Source organism: Limtongia smithiae (genome assembly GCF_038497785.1).
Source record: "Limtongia smithiae strain NRRL Y-17922 unplaced genomic scaffold V1518scaffold_2, whole genome shotgun sequence".
Classification (NCBI taxonomy): Eukaryota; Fungi; Ascomycota; class Lipomycetes; order Lipomycetales; family Lipomycetaceae; genus Limtongia; species Limtongia smithiae.
In genome coordinates, this window is record NW_027117623.1 from 246820 (window position 1) to 265646 (window position 18827).

Consider the following 18827-nt stretch of genomic DNA (forward strand, 5'->3'; position numbering starts at 1 on the left):
AGCAATATATAGAGTACACCCCTCCCCCGCCAATACGCTACAAAACCAAAAAATCAAACACACGACAAAATGCCAGTAGGAATACACAGGGCGGGACGATCAGTACGCGAGATATGAAAGGTATCCGACCCGGCGTAATTTGATTGTTTCCGCGACTAATATCCCCTTTGTCGATGCACCGCTGATGCTGCTGCCGCTGCTGCTGCTACCGCTGATATTGCTCTCATCGACCGCGATAGCAGCTAACCGCTCCAGTCCGGATTGCGCGGGAGCGTCGCCAGCGACAGCCGAGGACGACGACGCGGATGTTAGCGTCGTGGATGAGCCTGCAGACGACGTGGTTGACGAGGCGCTAGAGGCGTTCGGCGCCACAGATGATGGCGGTATGCTTGAATGCCCGTTTGAAGCAGAGACGTCGAGTGCCAGCGGGCCGCCAGGACCGCTACTGCCGGCAGACAACGCTAATCCCGCGCGCACACGTTTAACTTCGATTGCCCGACGGACAATGGACTCCCACTTCTCGCGGTCACTTCCGGGCTCGCCGGAGAAGTAAAGCAAAGTGTCAAGAACGATATTCAGCGCTCGCCATGCTTCGTCTCTGGTCTCCGCAATATCCGTAAGGTCCAGCAACGTTCCCACGGAGAGTACCAAAAAGTGATGATCGAGCGGCGATTGCTGGTGTCCGTACGTCATGTTGTTGTGGTCCTGCGAGGCCGGTGAGGACGGGCCGGGTTGATCTCGATGCTGCTGCACGTGTGAGACCCAGGAACTTGTGATTCGGATAGCGACTCCAAGTAAAATCTGCGGATCGGCGATCTGCACAAGTCGGAGAGTGACCAGTTTGGTGTGGAAATACATAATCTCAAGAATCCGATTTGTGTCCCACAGCTCGTCGATCGACTCGCGCACCCGCTCTAACTCTCCCCGCAGTTGGCTGGCAAGATGCTGGTGCCGCGTGCCGGGTGACGTGTCGTCAACGAATGTGGCGCAGACGTCTGACACGTGTCCCAAAACTGTTGACAGTCGTAAGAGGTGATATGGGATGGGCGTGAGAGTGATCAAGTCGTCGGACGTCAGACGCACGCTGTCTATCACAATCAAAACCGGCATCGCGAGCGATGTCGCGCACAATCGATCCAGCAGAACGATGACGAGGTATGACCGTCTTGCTATCCGCAGATCAGAATCAGGATCTGAGTCATCCGACGGCGTCGGCTGGGCTGTAGTGGGATATAGCAGTGCGAGGTCAGTACTCTTTGTCGCTGCGTTTAGATGAAGCGAACGCGCTAGACCAAGTGCAGACGCGAGCCAATAAGATTGAGATTGCATCCCGCCTTCAAGGCCTGCGGCACCGTGCATACCAGCTTCGAGTGCAAGCAGAATCATTGTCTGCACGAGCAACAACGACGACGCAAAAGATAGCCGCGCGGTTTCAGACTGCGCATCCGCCAGATACTGCATCGCGCGCCGCCGATCCTGCTCGCCTCGCGCAGGATCGGTCATGGACTGCACGAGAGCGTACAACGCGTGTAGACACGCGCTGCGGATAGGGGATGATGTACTGATGAGCCTTGATCTTAGCTTTGCTCGTGAATGAGCAAGTACCGGAAAGACGACGTGAATCTGGCGGTAGTAGGTGTCGATTGTGGCATCGTCCCAGGAAAACGGAAACAGCGAGGAATTAGCCGACACCCGACGCTGCTGTCCAAAGTCGCTTCCCGGCAACCCAGTAAGGCCGCCGCCAGAACTGCCAGTCCGGTCGTACGAGCTGATTAGGCCGGTGTCGATGGAATGGCGGTGCATTGGCAGTCGCTGCGAAGGTGGTGGTGGTGGTGGCGGCGGATGCGTGGGATACGACGACATGGCAGGGAGGGGTGGACCCGGCGTATAAGAGCCTCTTGGACTGGCACTACCGGGGCCGGGCTGGTGGGCCGGATTCGTGACTTCGTATGAGGGCTTCCAGTAATGGCTCGGACCATTGGGAGGAGCCATATACGGCGGCGCCGGCTCGTCGACGACAGTAGCGGATCCAGCGGACACGTTAAGTGGCGGTAGAAGATTGTTGCTTCCGGCATGCCCTGGCGTGAGGGTATCTATCGACGGCAATCGCTCAGAATGCACTGCGGGAGAGGGGTTCATAGAGTTCATAGAGCTATGAGTGAACGGCGAACGCAGAGACGGAACGTGGCGCATTGGCTCGTTAGTAAATTCCATCGTACTAGAGAACGCGCGCTTGCGCTGCTCGATAAGCTGATTGTCCATTGACTGCTGTAAGTGAGACGACTGTGGTTGCTGTTGGCCACCAGGCGGAATCGGCAAGGAGTGAGTCGAATCTGTGCGCTGGCGAGGAGGCGGGTACAGCATCGTGTACGAGTTCGAATACTGCGAATTAGGTGATCCTGAGCTCGAAAAGCTCCCGGTCCGTCCTGTCGAGGGCACCGACGACGAACGGTCACCAGCGAGTGCTGAGAGACGACGCGGCGGCAGTGGATTGCCTGATGGGTGCACAGTGTGGCCGACGACGGCAGGGCTATCAACGGACGAGATTGAATTCTCGAGCGTGTTGAGCCGGTCCTCCAGCTCCTTGATGTATCCCTTGCTAGGGCCGCGCTTCATGGGAATTCGACTGAACGAGCATTTCTCGCCGACACGCCGGCACGATGAGCAGCGCTCAGAGCCGCTTTCAAGAGTGGCGTCACATCGGATCTGGCACGAGAGTCAGCGCGGGGCGTATAATGTATTTAGGGAAGCAAGAACTGACCTTCTTTCGACGGCACTATATAAAAAATAACGTGAGCAAACATTTCGCGATGCCGAAACCCAAGCAGAGTGAACAGACCTCGTCACAAGCCCGGGACACCTTCGAGCGCTTGCGCGGTGTGATTGCAGCGTCAGCCGCCGCAGGAGACTTTTGCACGTTCATGGCCGCGACGCCAAGGGCGGCCGGGGGGGGAGTTGTCGAAGCCAGGAGGAGGACGGACGGGCGATGAAGCAGAGCGCGTGGGTGCAGCGGCGTAGCCGACAGGGTGTTGGGAAGACCACAGTCGTACCAGAGAGACCGGCTGCCGAACGACAGAATGGCAGATGCCACCGAGGGGGGGGCAAAGCAGGCACGGCTAGTTGACGGCGAAAAGCGGCGCAGTGGGCGTCGAGTTAGGTGCAAGCAAGGAAGAAGTTTGGAGGAATGAGGGAGATGTGGGGTGGGGAGGCACGAAGGGCGCTGTCGACTGGAAGGTCGGTTGTCGGGGCGGATGCCTCTCCGGACAGCAGCATGCGCGAACGGGCACCAAACCGCGGAACCGGGCCTCAGCTTCGCGGGCTCCTGGGCGTCGTTGCCCTGCTTACTGCGGCCCTGTGGGCGACGAGCCACCGCCCGCAGGCCGCAGCGGTGCACTTGCGCTGCGGCTGCTCGCCGAGAATAACGAGTCCTCGCCTTCAGAGAGCACTGGAATCTCGACTCGACGAGCCGGTGTCGCAGGACGTTCCCGCACTCGTTCTCGTCTCGCACGCGTGCGTGCGGTTACCTTTCCCTGTGCGCCGGCGTCCTTGCTGGTCTGGTTCTGGCACACGGGCGCGGGGTAGTTCAAACCGCAAGCCGCAAGGCCGGTTTGACTATCAAATCGAAGTCAGCCGGGCACGCGCGGACTTCCAGGGTCCGCTGCTCCGTAGCTCGACTTTTTTCTCTCCGTCGCTGATTCCTGGCTCCCTCGCAATTAAGCTCCACTGCCGGCCGGAAGCGCAGGTGCTCCCTACATCTCAGGTCTTCTAGCTTGCTTCCGCCTGTGTTCCCGCGGACGCCGGACAAAATACAGCACACCGCGGCAGCGGCAGCGCGCGAAGCAGATCCGCCGCCCGCAAACTCAACCCCGGGTCGCCGCCCGGCCCGTGGCCACCCCCCCTAACCCGAAGGCCGAGCACGGAACGCTCCCCGGCATTGCGGGTGGCCATGTTTGTCGTGCTTACCCCGAGGATGGTCGCCCGGACCGCAGCATCAGTGTTTCCGGAACTCCTGTCCCGGAAACGGTCGCCGGCGAACTAAAGCTGTAGTCACGTGCCTGAGCATGGATGCTGGTGCTATCTGGAAGCGAGTGAGCCATACTGCTTCTGGAACATCCGGCAGGTCAATCCGGAAATTGGCAGATCCGCAATGCCTACTCAGCCCGCACGGTGCGTGCACTTGCGCTCGCGCTTCCTCGGCGGATCATTCCACCCCAGGCGTGCTTAAGCTTAAGATGCCGCAAATAGTGTGGTCCAACAGCTTCCGGGCCCATCTAGGGGTCGCAAACAGGAGACGCATAAGGCGGATGGAGCAGCCGGCCCCGGAAGACAGCAGCACAGATCAGGAGAGGACCGCGAAAGACAGTGAGCAGGCTGCAGTGCTCCGAGGCGGTCGGCTTCTTCCCATCTGGAGCACGCGCGGAGAAAGCAGAGTTAGGAGAGGACCGCGCTGGTTTCCAGCAGCCCAGCGCAACGGCGGACCCACCACGCCCGGGATCCCCAAGAAAACATGCTCCGGACTCCCGAGTTCCGACTCCAGCGACAGGTAAATTATTTTCTTCGGCCACACTCGCCGCGGTCGTTGTCGGACGCACACGCGGCCAGTGGCGGACCGGCCTGCTATATCCATCGTCTTCTCGCAAGTCACCGCTGAGGCCGTCGTCGGAATTTTACCCTTCTCTGCGCCGCATCCCGGCGGCGTGCTTGGGTCCGGCTCATGACCCCAAACGGGAAGGATTTCCGACTAGGACAGATTTCGCGCCGAAGCACTCCGGGGCGGCTCGCGGGGAGAGGCTGGAGCAAAAACCCGGGGCCCATTATTCATGCGCAGCAGGCCGTGCACACCTTCTCTGCCCTTCCCAGCAGGTTCCGTTGCGCTGCCATCGTGCGGTCTGCGAATTGGAATGGTGCAGGCCGCAGCAGGTCCGCATTGCCGCGTCGAGTGCCGGGTTTAAACCGAGCGCTGTCCGCGCGCGTCCGGCGCCTGCGCCCGTCCCCGACTACGCCTTTGTTTCTCCGTTCTCCGCGGTCGTCCTCCGCCGTCCTCGGTGCTCCCCCGCGTTCTGTGTCTGCCGCCCCCACTTTCCCCTGCTCGTCCCTCATATAGCACACAGTCGTGGTCGCCCGCACCGCACGATCCATGTTGGGTTCTCTTCTTCTGCTCGTCTGCAGTTCGCTGCTCTCGTCGCGTCCCTCTCGGAACGCCGCGGGGGGGCACCGCTGCGCCTCAGGGCACGTCGAGCCAAGGCTACGCCGAGGCGTACGAGGCTGATCTCTTGTAGGCGGTTCCCTGCTCGCATATCACTGCAGCGCCCATATCTTCAAGAAGAAGTTCAAATCTGCAGCATATTTTTCTCACTACGCTCGTCTTGCTCGTATATAACTCACGGCTGCCAGGTCCTCCTTGCTCGCGTAAGCTACAAACTCACTACCTACACATACTCCGACTCCGACTCCCACATCGTGCTCATGCTCGCTTGTCCTTCGTCCCTGTCAAAGCCCGACACATCAAACGTGACCATCACCAGCAACAACTTAGTTTAGCAGCTTCGTCACCTTGCCAATAGCAATGGTGTTGCCCTGGTCCCGCAGCGTAAACCGGCCAAGCTGCGGGTAGTCCTCGTACCGCTCGATACAGAACCCCGTGGTGTTCATGAGCTCGAGACGCGCGATGATCTTCATGCCGCGCGTCGCGAACGCCGGCGGTTTCTTGCTCTTCCGGTTCGTGCCCTTCTCGAGCTTATGGAGGAGCGCGGCAAAGGTCACCTCCTCGACCGCAGTGTGCACGTGGATGACACATGTGAATCCCGCCGACAAAATCGACTTGAGCTCGATGATCGCAATCTGGGCCTCGAAAGCAGTGACAGTGTGGACCGGGTGATCGATCGACGAAAGCACGAAGCCGACCTGCACGTCCTCCTCCTCGACGCCCTTGAGTCGCAGCTTGACCTGCTCGCCGCACACCGCCACAGTCGTCTCAGCCTCGGTTTCGTTGTAGATCGTCAACACTTCGACCTGCACCTTGTTCGGCATCAGCAGCAGCGATGTGCCTTTCTTCGCGTGGCCGGACTCGATCTTGCCCTCGACGACTGTGCCCAAGTCTCTGTACTTCGAACCGACTGGCATCATAAACGGCGCGTTCGCATTGCGCGTCGCTATGGGCATGTTGTCAAGGTACTCCAGCAGCGACGGGCCATCGTACCACGGGCACACCTTCTTTGACACCCGGTCCTTCAGGTTTGCGCCCGAGTAGGCCGACACCGGCATAAATACGACGTCCTCCTTGGGCTTGTACCCAATGGACTTTAAGAAGTTCCCCAGCTTGCCCGTGCACTCGTCATATCGCTCCTTAGACCAATTCACTGTGGGATCGTCCATCTTGTTGACCGCAATGATCAGCTTGTTCACGCCCTGATTCTTCGCCAGAACGGCGTGCTCCCGGGTCTGCCCGCCGCGCTCGAAACCAGTCTCGTACTCGCCCTTGCGAGCTGAAATTACCAGAATTCCAGTATCAGCCTGCGAGGCGCCACCGATCATGCTCGGCACGTATGTCTTGTGTCCAGGTGCATCCAGGATTGTGTACCGCCGCTTCTCGGTCTCGAAGTATCCTCGACCGACTTCGACTGTCTTGCCCTTCGACCGTTCCTCCTTCGTAAGATCAAGAACCCACGAGAGATACCAGTTCTCCCGTCCGGCATCCTTTGCCTCCTTCTCGTACTTCTCCATCGTACGCTTGTCGACTGTGCCCGTCAGATACAGCAAGTTTCCACCCATGGTGGACTTGCCCGCGTCAACGTGGCCCATGAAAATGATCGACACGTGCTCTTTGCCGTACAGATCCTCCACGACCTCATCGTCGATCTTGTCAGCGTCGTCAGCGACCTCAATCGCTCGCAGATCCTTTGACTCATCCGCCTTTGCAGATCCATTCGATGGCGTAGCAGGTGCACCATTCTCCTTAGCTGCAGCCCTCCCCTCCGGCTTGGCCTCGGCTACTGGTGTCGTCGCGGCCTCAGTCTTAGCCTCAGGCTTGGCCTCCGCAAGCGCCGGTGCTGACGCTGCGGGCGTAGCCGCGGGGGGCTTCGCATCAGACACGATCTTGAGCACCTTAGATGCAGCGGGAGCCGCATTAGGAGTCGCTGGCTTGGGCTCTGGGCCTCCACCAATCTTCAACACCTTAGCACCGGACGCACTAGTCGTGGCCTTTGGACCGATCGCGGCGGGCACGACAAGCGGGGTCGGCTGCTGTGCTGGCGGCTGGTAATACTGCTGCTGAGGTACATACTGCTGCTGCGGAACGTATGGCTGCTGCTGTGGAACGTACTGCGCTTGATGAGGAACATACTGCGGTTGCTGCGGGACGAAAGAAGGGGCATTGATGTTCGGCCGGAACGACGGTGCATTTGGTGAGAACTGTACTGCGCCGCCTTGTCTTCGTATGTTGTTATTGTTGTTGTTATTGTTGAAGCGCGGGTTATACTGCATTTGCGGTGGTGGGTACGACGGTCGCTGGTCGTACATGGACTGCTGGCCATTCGAGATTCGCATGTTGCTCGTTGCCTGCGGCAGCTGGTTGTAATCGTCCTGGGACTGTTCCCAGGACTGTCCCTTTTGCTGATCGTTGGACATCGCTGTGATTGACAAGACAGTGGTCGAAGCTCAACAAAGGTGCTGCTGTCGATGCAGAGATATAAAGAAAAAAAGCCGTACCACATGAAATTTTTCCGGGCGCGCTCTTCGCCGTGCCGGTTACAGTGAGGTATCATCTGTTGTGGGGACATATACACCTGCCTCTCTGTCCGCCATTCAAGTGTGAATGACGGACTTCCGATACCAATTTAACCATCATATCCCTTCGACAAGCTCCGAGTCTTCACTACCATATGGTTGATGTCGCACATGGTCTGTTCAAACTGAAGGCGGTATTGGGCGTCTGTTTGCCAAGCGACACGGAAAGGAGAGGTGCCGCTAATTTGCATGAGCTGGAATTTGGTTTGCACTGCTGGTCTTACTTCACCAAGAGCTGTAGGGTTTGTAGCATATTGCAGCGCGTCTTTACCAGCCGAGTCGTCCGCCTGAAATGATTAACCATCAACTAAACCGCCTCTTTGCCATTTTATTTCCAGGCGGGTGTTTGTCCTCGAGTTGTGACTTGGAGAAGATCGTCAAGGGCTTGTCGACATTGTCGTGCGACACAGTCGTGTCGACTACCACTTGATCCACGTTCCCTACACAATCTGCGTTCTCTTCATACACAGGTACAACAAGAACTTGCAAGGTTACAACCATCGTAGGTGTCATCAGATTCTGTTCGTCAACCGCACCAACCAAGCGCAACAGCAGCAGCGAGTCCCGTGGTAGTCGTTGCTATTGCGCGCGCACACAGCATATATACTGACCCCTAACCCACAGCTGGGAGAAAGCCGCTAGGACACGCGAAAAAATTCAAGGCGCCGCTTAATTTTTCTTTCTAGTTGGGCTCAACATAGTACAGCGACCATTGCAGACCAGAAATGCGCATCCAGAACGTCCGGAAGTTGGTAAGCGTACAGTAGGAGCTCAATGGGTGCGTTTTTCAAGGTTCTTATTGGCTTACTGTTTGCAGACCAATTCAGTGAGTCTTCCGTCTCGGGTCGCTAGTGCAGGCAAGCCAGTCCGCGCCTTCGCCGCACTCATGTCGTCTTATTATCCCAATTACGACGATTGGTCGTATGAGGCCAACCCGCAGTGGCGTTCCAATCAGCCATGGCGGGCAGGCTCGGTCGGTAGCGGCCAAATGTCAGGTCTGCGGAGCATGCATCCTTCCCCTGCACATTCATATCGACCCCCTCGCCCTGCGCCGTCCTCCTATCGCCATGATGGTCCAGGGCAAAGAAGCTTTCACTCCTCGGTGGCTTCTTATGCATCTGAGATGGCCGTTCAACGCCGCGAGGACAGTTCAAAGTCAAGGTCATCGAGAGGTTCAAGAAAGAGATCCAACAGCGGGAACTCGCGAGACAACAACGGAAGTCGCAGTAAGGAGAACAACACCAAACAGAATACTTCCTTATTGGGAAAGGACGACGTTAACGCCGAGAGGACATATATGAAGAATCATGTTCTGCCATTGCTCAAATCTCTAGAGCTACCGTTTCGCGTGCTCGACGCCAACGGCCGTCCCGTGACAGACGGAACGACCCTGTACAACAGATGTATTGGATATCCAATTCAGACTCAGCAGTCTAGAGGCAGCAAAGAAATTCAATGTGCCGTGACGATTCCTAGCAAATTTAATTTACCTCCGGTTACATTCGTGATCACCGACCGGTTAGGAGCGAGGGCGAGTACAGACAGTGTTGTTATTCTCTGGATTTTGTACTAACATGATGCAGGATACCACAAAAAAGGAAATTCTTCATACAGCAGCTCTGCATGCCCTTGACTCGGCAATTCCGGGCGTCACTTTGAAAGATTTTCTCCCTTGCGAGAAGTACAGTAATTTGGACTGTGTTGCTACGAATTGGCCTGAGGAATTTCTCAAGAGCGATCCGAGCGCTAAGCTCGACATCCTGGCGCTTTGCTTGCGATACGGCTCTCTTCCCGAATTTAACTCCAGGCACCAGAAGAACAACCAAATTGTATCTATCAGGTGGCCAACACGCGACATCAGTGTCACAGTTTCGCGGCAGTCTGCTCGATCTGCAGAGCTTGCAGCATGCATCGCGTTCAAGATGCTGCTGGAGAAGAGCATACTGGAGAGAAATGAAGAAGGCATATTCCTACATGACCTTTCGGAGCTTAGTCCAGGCAATTGCGCACAGTTTATCGAGTATGTGGCCGAAGAGGAGGGCCAGGAAGTCGTCTACAAGCCTCTCAAAGAAGGGAAAAGTTACGGTGGCAAGGTTCTGATTGGTGAATCTCTGGTCGGACAAATTCGTGGAATGCACTCGGCAGAAGACGGTAAGACCGCAGCTTTTATGGTGTCCGCCTATATTGTCAGACAACGCGACCAGGCTGCGTGGGACAGGTTTATCAAGGATTTTCGACAGGGTCACGGTACTATTCTCAAGAAATTGAACCCAGTCTTTGCGCGATTCGATTACAACGTGATTGGATGTATGCGCGCTACAGGAAAGGACATGGATAACTTGATTAGAATGTACAAGCCCGGCGAGAGCATTGCACAAGAGATTCACAGGGAGAACGATCGAAATGACGGAGTTCCGCTGCGGAAGTCATTAAATGCGGTTGAACAGGCTCAGCGGAATGAGCAATTACGGAATTACTTGCTGGAATATCAGACGTCGCAGAAGATGGAGGAAATGCGCAAAATTCGAAGCGAGCTGCCGCTTAATCAAAAACGCGACGAAGTGCTTGCTCTTATCAATGAGAATGATGTCTGTATTGTAGTCGGTGCTACAGGCAGTGGCAAGTCGACGCAGGTTCCCCAGATTATTCTTGATGATATGATCATGCAGGATCGCGGCGCAGAGTGCAATATCGTGGTCACACAGCCTCGACGAATTGCTGCTTCGTCAGTTGCAGAGCGTGTGGCTGCGGAACGCAATGACGCGATCGGTATGGGCGTGGGCTACCAAGTCCGCTTCGACTCGCGTGCACCACGTTACAACGGCAGTATCAACTTCGTGACGACTGGTACATTACTCCGACAACTGCATGGCACTTCCGGAGGCGTGTTTGATAATATCTCTCACGTCATTATTGATGAGGTACACGAGCGCAGTCTGTTTATTGACTTCTTGCTGGTACTGCTTAAGCGTATGCTTAACGAGAAGCGTGCAGACCCTACCAAGAAGTTCCCGAAGATTATTCTCATGAGTGCAACGGTTGATACGACGCTATTTGCAAATTATTTTGCATCCACCACTGGCAAATGCCCGCTCATCAGTATTCCGGGACGCACATTTCCGGTCGAGGAGAATTATCTCGAAGATGTTCTGCAGTACTTGGGAAAGGCTAAAGTCGACAGCATCATCAACCAAAGTGACAGACAGATGCAGCGGTACATTTCAACGGAGCTGAATTGCGAAGAGATTGCAGATCCAGCACTGAAAGCTGCGGCTGAAGATGAAGCCGACAAGCCTGCTATCGACTGGACTACGAAGGGTGTTTTTGGAGACAGTGGGTTGACAATGATGCACCCGACGGAGAATTCTTTCATCCCGCATATGGTTATCGCCGAGCTTGTTTTCAAACTTGTTGCAGAGAGTACAGAAGAAGGCTCGATTCTAGTGTTTTTACCCGGTCTGTCGGATATCACTGCATTGCAAAAGATGTTAATGCAGGGCGAGAATAACTTGAGAGATGAGAGCAAGTACAGACTATACGTTTTACATTCGACTATCCAGGACGCGCAGAGGAAAGTGTTTGAGAAACTACCAAGCGGTGTCCGCAAGATTATTCTCGCGACAAACATTGCAGAGACATCTGTCACGATTCCGGAACTGCGATACGTTATCGATGGTGGAAAAGAGCGCGAGAGCAAGTACATTCAATCGCAGCGCATCACGACACTGATGGTTGACTGGGCATCACGGTCGAACCTTAAGCAGCGCGCCGGTCGCGCAGGTCGCGTGAGCAATGGCGTGTACTACGGTATGTATAGCCGGAAACGGCTGCACCACTTGCAGCTGAACCCGACGCCGGAAATTTTGCGATCGGATCTGCAGGATCTGTGCTTGGAGACTAAGGCGATTGGAATCGAGGGGCAAATTGAAGACTTTTTGTCGGACACCATTCAGCCGCCGGGACAGATTGCAGTTAGAGGCGCGTTGGAGTCCTTATTGCACCTTGGCGCGCTGACTGACGAGGGCGAACTCACCGCTATGGGACGGTTACTGTCGACGCTCCCTCTCGCACCGACTATGGGTCGCATGGTGCTCTTCGGTGTGCTGTTCCGGTGCTTAGACCCCATGATCATTATCGCGGCGGCCACGAGTGGACGGGACCTGTTCCTGTCGCCGATTGGCCAGCAGGATGAGGCACTGGAAGCGAAGCGCTCGTTTGCGCCGCGTGACGGCAGCGACGTCATTTGCTCTCTGAACGCGTATCGTGCGTGGCGCGCGGTCAAGTTACGCTCAGGCTTACGGGCTGCTGATGACTTTGCAAACTCAATGTTTATGCATCGCAGTGCACTACGCCTCGTTGACAGCACAGCTGAACAGATTCTCGAGATCCTGGAGCAACGTCACATTATTCCTCGCACCCGGCGCTCGGATCGATATGAAGGCGAGTACGGGTCGCCGGAGCTAAACGCGGCGGCAATGAACGTTGCGGTACTCAAGGCACTGATTTTCATCGGCACATACCCTAACGTTGCGCTGAGTGTGTCACCACGCGCGCTGCGCACAGATCTCGACAACAGTGCAATTGTGCATCCGAGCTCGGTGAATTTTCCACAGACTGAGGGAGGTAGCCGGTACCGTGGGCAGCTGAAGCCGGAGTCGATAGTACGGTTCGGTACGGCATTCTCGTTTATCGAGAAGATGAAGCGCGACGGAGGCGGTACGCAGGTGCAGCTGATGCAGACTACCAAGGTGCCGCAATTGCCACTACTGCTGTTTAGCAAGTCAGTCGACCCCGTTGCTGCGGACACGCTCCTGGTAGATCGCTGGATTCCGTACTCTATGAACCCGCCGTTGGCCAAGGATATGGTGTTGGACCTGCGTGAGAAGCTCAATTTGGTAAGTGACTTTGATGATTTCTGGTCTGATGTGCACGATTAACACAACCCGCTAGATCATCCAGCGCACGTTCAACCAACTTGCAGCGGCCGAGTCTCAGCAAATTGAACTCGCAGACACGGAGCGCGAGCTCATGGACAGAGTATTCCGTGGTATTGTATATATGCTTGAAGTACAAGAAGACGATCTGTGGCAGCAACAACAGCAGCAGATGATTTCGCGGGCAAGATAGACAGGGTATTACACAACTCTAGTTAAGATTAACATCATTATTCCTCTTTGTATATACTTTTTTTATGCTTGTGAGCGTTGTACGTTGAGGCGGAGAAGTAACACCGGTCAGGGGGCGCGCATGTGGCGTGGAGTATGTGCAGGAATTCCAAATATAGATAGTTTTATACACATTCACTTTGTCTATAGACAGAGAGGTAGTTACGCCAAAACCAAGTCCAATTGAATAAAACAAATACGCGGACAGGTTTAAATGTTCGGACAAAGCCGGTCGTATCGAATGAGGCGGTTGATCTGTAGAAAAAAGCGGGTTAGCGTGTTAATCGAAACAGAGTGAGAAATACGGCGACATACATCTTGTGCGGAGGCGGTTACAAATTCGCGGGCCTCGAGAGCGACCCAGACTTTGAGCATGGAGGACGTTGACTCATCGTGAAGTATGTTTTGGGGAGAGTTCATGGAGTTCATTGCACCGAGGCGGCGGAGAATAGGGAGCGAGCTGTTTGGTTGGTTAATATGAGTGACAAGTGTAAAGCGAGAAAGTCAGTATACCTTCTAAAGATGTCGAGATTCGGGTCTAGTTGCCTCCCGATGCCCTCGAGCAACATGACGGACAAGACAACGTTAACAAAGTCGCCCTCCATGCGAACGTGATGCCTACGCACCATACTCAACACCGAATTCAATACATCGGCGATTTTGATATTCCCAAGCGCAAACGTCTTGCTCTTAACCGACAACAGCAGCCTCTGCATCTTGAGTGCAAATACATCAGCGTCCACAACGCTGGCGGGCGTGCGTGAGCGCTCAACCATAAGCTCACCGGCACGATATCCATCAAAAGTGGCAAGCGAGGCAAATAGATCAATGAAGTTGCGTCTGTTGACGGCATTGAGCTCGGTCACAAGGCCTGCGTCCAGAAAAACAACTTGCGGGCGGAAGCCGGCTTCGTCCAACGCGGAGAGCTCGGCGCGGAACGCCGCTGGCGAGGTTATTTTGGCGAGGCGCTCTGTAATGGAATTTGTGGCGTCGAGATCGAAGGAGATTGCACGAGAGGACCAAAAGCGGGAGAGGGCAGACGAGGCCGAGTCTTCTGTGGAAGGGTGGACGTGCTTATGGCGGGCGTGCTTGTGATGTCCGTGCTTGTTTGGCTTGATAAATCGAACCATGATATTTCCCGGATGCAGGTCGGCATGGACAAAGTTGTCGATGAGTAGCATATTGAGAAACGCATTCAAGCCCATATCTGCGATCTCTGTCTCCATCTGCACGCGTCCTTGAGGTGGTAGACTGAGAAGTTGTCCCATGGGGAGCGCCTCAACGTACTCCTCGATCAAGACGCGCTTTGAGTCCATGCGCGGCAAGATCGCGGAGTATGACACGGGGAAGTGTATACCTTCACCTGTGCGGCGGCCAGCGAAGTTGCGTTGAAATATGGCAAGGTTGGTTGACTCGATGCGGAGATCCATTTGTAATCGCATCATGTTGCCAAACTGCTCGACCTCCTGTGGGAGGGAGAGCCACTCAATGGTGGGTACGCAATCGAGCACGGAGGCGAAGAAATGCATAATGTGCAGATCTCGGTGCACCTTCGGTTCAACCTTTGGATGCAGTACTTTCACCGCGACCCAGGCTTTATCTTCGCCGTGGTCGTTTGCCGCGGGGATCATATCAAGAACTTTAGCCGACAACTTTGCTTTGTATACCTGCGCAATGGCGCCGATTCCTAGCGGCTTAGTCTCGAACTCGTCAAAGATGTCGGCGAACTTCATCCCATGAAATGCGTCCTCAATGGCGTCTATGGTGTAGACGAGAGGGTGTGCCTTGACGTTCGAGTGCAGCTTTGACATCTCCACGCACATGCGGTGTGGAAATATGTCAGTTCGCGACGCTGCCCACTGGCCGAGCTTGATGAAGGTTGGACCAGCGGCTTCCATGCTCCATACCAGCAGGTGGTACCACCATAGTGCACCAGTGGTCTCATATGAGGTATCAGAAGGGTCTGTGGGGGGTAAACGCGAGCCAAAAAAGACGGCGGGTAAGGTGGATGCCACGGGCACGAAGATCAGCGCGAGGTGCACGAAGCGCACGCATGTCGCGAATGATTCGTATACGTCCTCAACGAGGAGGTAAATCCATCGTAGTGCAAAGTTGCTGGTTTCGTTAGACCTGGGGATCCGTAGCCTACTCCTCCGCTGCCTTCGCCTTCGTGGCCGTGAATCACCATCGTCATCGTAGCTCTCGTTGTCAGCAGCGGACATGGCGAGCAGGAATTGCTCACGCGTCTCGAACTTGGAAGGATGCGAATCTACCTCGGCAAGGGAGGGAAACTCATTCTCGCATTTGACGGGGGCGGCCGAGGACAGGATGAACATTAGCAGCGTCGACGACGCGGCGGTCGCAGCGACTGTCGTGGCCAGCCTCAACGTGGCCGGCCTGCGTTGTCGCACACGTAGAAGTTGCGACGAGGTTGTTCGAGATGTCGTAAATCCTCGTCGCTGTAGCAGTTGTATCCCGTGATATCGTCGCAAAAAACGAACTTGAGTTGGTGCTGTTGGTAGTTGTAGCAGCTGCGCTGATGACCGCGATGCCCGGGCCGCTCGGAGGACTGTACCCAGTCGCGGTGATTCCGCGGTCAATCGCAGATAATTCATTAGTTTATGTGGCAATACGAAGGACTTCTGCGATGTGCAGACGTCCGAGCAACTAGCTGTGCATTGAGAATAAAGGTAGTTGTGGTGGTGGTGGAGGTGGTTGATGAACCACTGCAGATCAATGTGGAGTTCGAGGTCTACGCCTGCGACTCGAGCCGCGCAAAAGAGGGCACATAGTCAAAGGTTATATGTACCGGATAGTATGATATTATGCGACTATGTACAAAGAGGCGAGGAATGCGAAGCAGGAGAGGGATGTTGTCTGTCCTTTTCGGGATATTATCTGTCGGTCTGTCTGTGTGATCATTTGGGCGGATCTGGCAACTGGTTGGCTGCTAATGCTATCTCGCGCTGGCGTTCTTCCTCCTGTAGAAGTGTAAGCATCGATGTCCACTCGCCTGCAACATGCAGGCACATACCAGCTTAATTCGCTCCTCAAGTGAGTGCTCTCTCCGATACTGGTTGTTGAGATAAAGCATGCGGCAGGCAAAGGCGGTGTAATATAGAGTGCCACCGACAAGGACGAGCACAGTGAGCCGGTGTGCAATATCAACGCCCTGCACGTACCAAGGCCGCACAAAAGCGGTGCGACGTAAATCTGGGCGCATACGGCGTAGCGGAGCGGCCATATTGTCTGTGAGGGTATGAGAATGGTGGGAGGTTGGCAATGGTGGAGGGGGTTGGAGAAGCTATTTCGCTGTGGTGCGACGGAGACGTGGAAATTGGGATTTGTCGTCATCTGTGGGGAATTTGCGGCATAAATACGCACAAATCACCGCGCTTAATGCCCAAATTTTGATAGCTTCAGCAACTGCTTCGACGTCGCGAGAACTGCTTCACCAACCCCTTCCAACCCGTCTCCACCACCATCCCCACTTCTCTACGAGCAATGGCTGCCGTGCAGGTTGTCCCCGCTCGCGCGTTGCTTTGTGCGCGGACGGCAACAGCCAGTCGGCGTGTGACCGCCAGTTCCACACGCTGCAGCGGAACCACAATCACAGTTCGCGGATACCGTGCATCGCCACGCGCGGAGGACTACATGGACTTCGTGCGGCGTATTCCGCTTCTCAACCGCGCGATCAAAAAACCAGAGGAATCTGGCGGAGCGCGGAAAAAGGTGACAGATCTGGACGAGGTCGAGCAGGAAGAAATGTCACTCGCGACGCCGTCGGATGCAGAAACGGCGCACGCCGTGCCACCAGTTACAGCAGTGTCGTCGTCGCCGTCAGAATATGACGCCGTCAAGCTCTCGGAATTATACCACCGCGTGTCACGGGTGCGACCGCTTGTCACGGGACAAGTTCCTGGTGTCACAGAGAAGGATTTCCCAGAGGGCACGATTATCGAGATTGGCCTGCGCCAGCCAGTGGAGCGAGAAGAGATTACACCAGAGGAGATACTGAAGGTCACTCCGTGGAAGCGACGAACAGAAGTGCACGACGCCGCTGTAGTGTCGCGGATAATGCAGATCGTGCTCGCGGACCACCGCGGCAAGATTGCCATAACTTGGCCATCAGCGCAAGAAGTCGCGACTGCGGACCCATATGAAGCGATCGTTAAATCATTCTCTACCTCTGCTGCTGTTTCCTCTATTACGGACATTGACACGTTCGCGCTAAACGATATCGCCATGCGGTTCGCGATCCTGAAGCGCATCTCGCAGCTTACTGGCCGACGCATCCCGGACTACGTGCTCAATATGGCGCGCACTCTACGGGAAGTGCGTGCGTACTATGCGCACGACACACACACGCATCATGAATTTGGCTTAAGGCAGGAGGATCCATATAATAAGTACACCACCAAGCTGTTTATCGACCCCAAGCCGTTTGTGGGGACGAACGTTAAGATCTCTGCGTAGTTTGTATATAATAGCCAATAGTCAGATGTCACGTAATAAAATCTTGTATATTCCGAATTTACACAATAAACCAGTCCTGCGAGTTCGCCAGCGCTCGCAGATATGGTTATAAATAGCACCGTTACTCTGCAAACGCCTTGACATATCCACGCCAAGTGAATAGTGCCATTCAGTAGTGCCGCTGAAGTGTTCGCAGAGAGTCGAACTCCTCCAGGCACAGTATATCCGACATGATATTGATTTATTAAAACACCCAAACAATAAAACCACACAGCAACATCCAAGCCGCGCCCCTGATGATGAAAACAAAAAATTAATGTAAAGAAAAGAAAATCATAATGCGACATATGCAATAGTAGATGGTCGTGAGATGCCCCAGTCAAGCTGTCTAATCTGAGTACGCACCCTTAGCCGCCTCCATCTCATCAAGGGAGTCATAATAATCGCTCTCGACGGCGATTGAAGAGGCTCCGGAATTGAAAGCCGGAGCAGGGAAGGGCTGATTGCAGTTGTTCTTGCCAAGGTGCGGGAAGTACTTGCGATATGAATACCAAGCGATGAGGGAGCCGAGAATGCCCCCGAACAGGATATCGGTGATGTGATGACGGTAGTCCTCAACGCGGGACAATCCAATCAGAACGGCGCCTAAGAGAGGCAAGACCGCGAGGAAGGTGCGGTAGAGCTCAGTGCCGGGGCGGAAGACACGAAGCTGACCGGCAATCCAGGCGGATAGCCAGCCGAAGCCGGCGAAAGCGTTGGAAGAGTGGCCAGATGGAGTCGAACGGAAACCATCGTTGAGGACTTGGGTGTTAGGATTGGTGCAGACTTCGACGCCGACAAGCTCGTGCAGCGGTGTGCCGGGGGCTGGTAGACACCGGGCAATAAAGTCGGGGCGCTGGCGGCCGATCATGTTCTTGAACATCTCAGTGACGAACTCAGTGAGGATTACAGACAGGAAAAGCGACAGCAGCGATACGTTGACCACATGGAGCCACTCGCGGTTCTTGCGATGCAGAAAGGGAGTGAAGATAACGACGATACCGACGCCAATGGTGGTTGTGTAAATGACACCGTTGATAGAAGTGACGCGTTCGGTGGTAGCATAGGGGTGCTGGATGCTGGGCTCGTCCAGCGTGAACATCGAGTAGAACGGGGTCATCTTCGTGAGGACAAGAAAGCCGCCAAGTAGAAACCAGACGAAGGCCCAGTCCAGCGCATAGTGGCGGTGCAGCGTGGGTGCATGGCGATCGAGTGCGTCGGCGACGGAGTGGACGAAGGCCATCGTGTCGTGAGCTATCTGGTGCAGGCGGCGACGGCGGCGATGGCGAAGGTGGAGCGCTGGCGAGACAAAGAACGGCGCGGGCCGCAGCCGCTCTTAAGCACGGCCTGCACGCGCCACGC

The 18827-nt window shown here is 55.2% G+C and overlaps 7 protein-coding genes across 7 annotated transcripts; 2 read left to right on the top strand and 5 right to left on the bottom strand.

Annotated features, from left to right (window-relative positions):
• Positions 1 to 99: 99 nt before the first annotated feature.
• On the bottom strand, positions 100 to 2923 carry V1518DRAFT_425479 (uncharacterized protein; the record flags this gene model as incomplete). Its single annotated transcript, XM_066905918.1, has 3 exons — positions 100 to 2706; positions 2762 to 2776; positions 2840 to 2923. The coding sequence occupies 3 exons, from the start codon at positions 2921 to 2923 to the stop codon at positions 100 to 102; spliced, it is 2706 nt and encodes a 901-aa protein (XP_066761103.1).
• A 2395-nt stretch (positions 2924 to 5318) lies between these two features.
• On the bottom strand, positions 5319 to 7753 carry V1518DRAFT_151193 (P-loop containing nucleoside triphosphate hydrolase protein). Its single transcript, XM_066900781.1, has one exon. It carries the CDS (start codon positions 7624 to 7626, stop codon positions 5533 to 5535), a length of 2094 nt encoding a protein of 697 aa, XP_066761104.1. The 5' UTR covers positions 7627 to 7753; the 3' UTR covers positions 5319 to 5532.
• Positions 7754 to 8908: 1155 nt separating this feature from the next.
• On the top strand, positions 8909 to 12912 carry V1518DRAFT_425481 (P-loop containing nucleoside triphosphate hydrolase protein; the record flags this gene model as incomplete). The annotated part of the gene is made up of 3 exons (XM_066905919.1): positions 8909 to 9316; positions 9369 to 12680; positions 12736 to 12912. 3 exons carry the CDS (start codon positions 8909 to 8911, stop codon positions 12910 to 12912), a joined length of 3897 nt encoding a protein of 1298 aa, XP_066761105.1.
• Positions 12913 to 13160: 248 nt separating this feature from the next.
• Positions 13161 to 15286, bottom strand: V1518DRAFT_425482 (ABC1 family-domain-containing protein; the record flags this gene model as incomplete). The annotated part of the gene is made up of 3 exons (XM_066905920.1): positions 13161 to 13205; positions 13266 to 13410; positions 13464 to 15286. The coding sequence occupies 3 exons, from the start codon at positions 15284 to 15286 to the stop codon at positions 13161 to 13163; spliced, it is 2013 nt and encodes a 670-aa protein (XP_066761106.1).
• Positions 15287 to 15733: 447 nt separating this feature from the next.
• Positions 15734 to 16324, bottom strand: V1518DRAFT_411507 (uncharacterized protein). The gene is made up of 2 exons (XM_066902865.1): positions 15985 to 16324; positions 15734 to 15931 (listed from the first exon to the last, which is right to left on the bottom strand). The coding sequence occupies exons 1-2, from the start codon at positions 16192 to 16194 to the stop codon at positions 15869 to 15871; spliced, it is 273 nt and encodes a 90-aa protein (XP_066761107.1). The 5' UTR covers positions 16195 to 16324; the 3' UTR covers positions 15734 to 15868.
• A 48-nt stretch (positions 16325 to 16372) lies between these two features.
• Positions 16373 to 17483, top strand: V1518DRAFT_411509 (uncharacterized protein). Its single transcript, XM_066902866.1, has one exon. The coding sequence runs from the start codon at positions 16455 to 16457 to the stop codon at positions 17424 to 17426; it is 972 nt and encodes a 323-aa protein (XP_066761108.1). The 5' UTR covers positions 16373 to 16454; the 3' UTR covers positions 17427 to 17483.
• Positions 17454 to 18762, bottom strand: V1518DRAFT_411510 (phosphatidic acid phosphatase type 2/haloperoxidase). Its single transcript, XM_066902867.1, has one exon. The coding sequence runs from the start codon at positions 18706 to 18708 to the stop codon at positions 17815 to 17817; it is 894 nt and encodes a 297-aa protein (XP_066761109.1). The 5' UTR covers positions 18709 to 18762; the 3' UTR covers positions 17454 to 17814.
• Positions 18763 to 18827: the final 65 nt, after the last annotated feature.

Coding starts and splice junctions, on each gene's coding strand:
- V1518DRAFT_151193 (XM_066900781.1), bottom strand. CDS start 7,626: ATGTCCAACGATCAGCAAAAGGGACAGTCCTGGGAACAGTCCCAGGAC.
- V1518DRAFT_411507 (XM_066902865.1), bottom strand. CDS start 16,194: ATGGCCGCTCCGCTACGCCGTATGCGCCCAGATTTACGTCGCACCGCT. Junction 15,932..15,984: donor TTGAGGAGCGAATTAAGCTG/GTATGTGCCTGC, acceptor ACACTTCTACAG/GAGGAAGAACGCCAGCGCGA.
- V1518DRAFT_411509 (XM_066902866.1), top strand. CDS start 16,455: ATGGCTGCCGTGCAGGTTGTCCCCGCTCGCGCGTTGCTTTGTGCGCGG.
- V1518DRAFT_411510 (XM_066902867.1), bottom strand. CDS start 18,708: ATGGCCTTCGTCCACTCCGTCGCCGACGCACTCGATCGCCATGCACCC.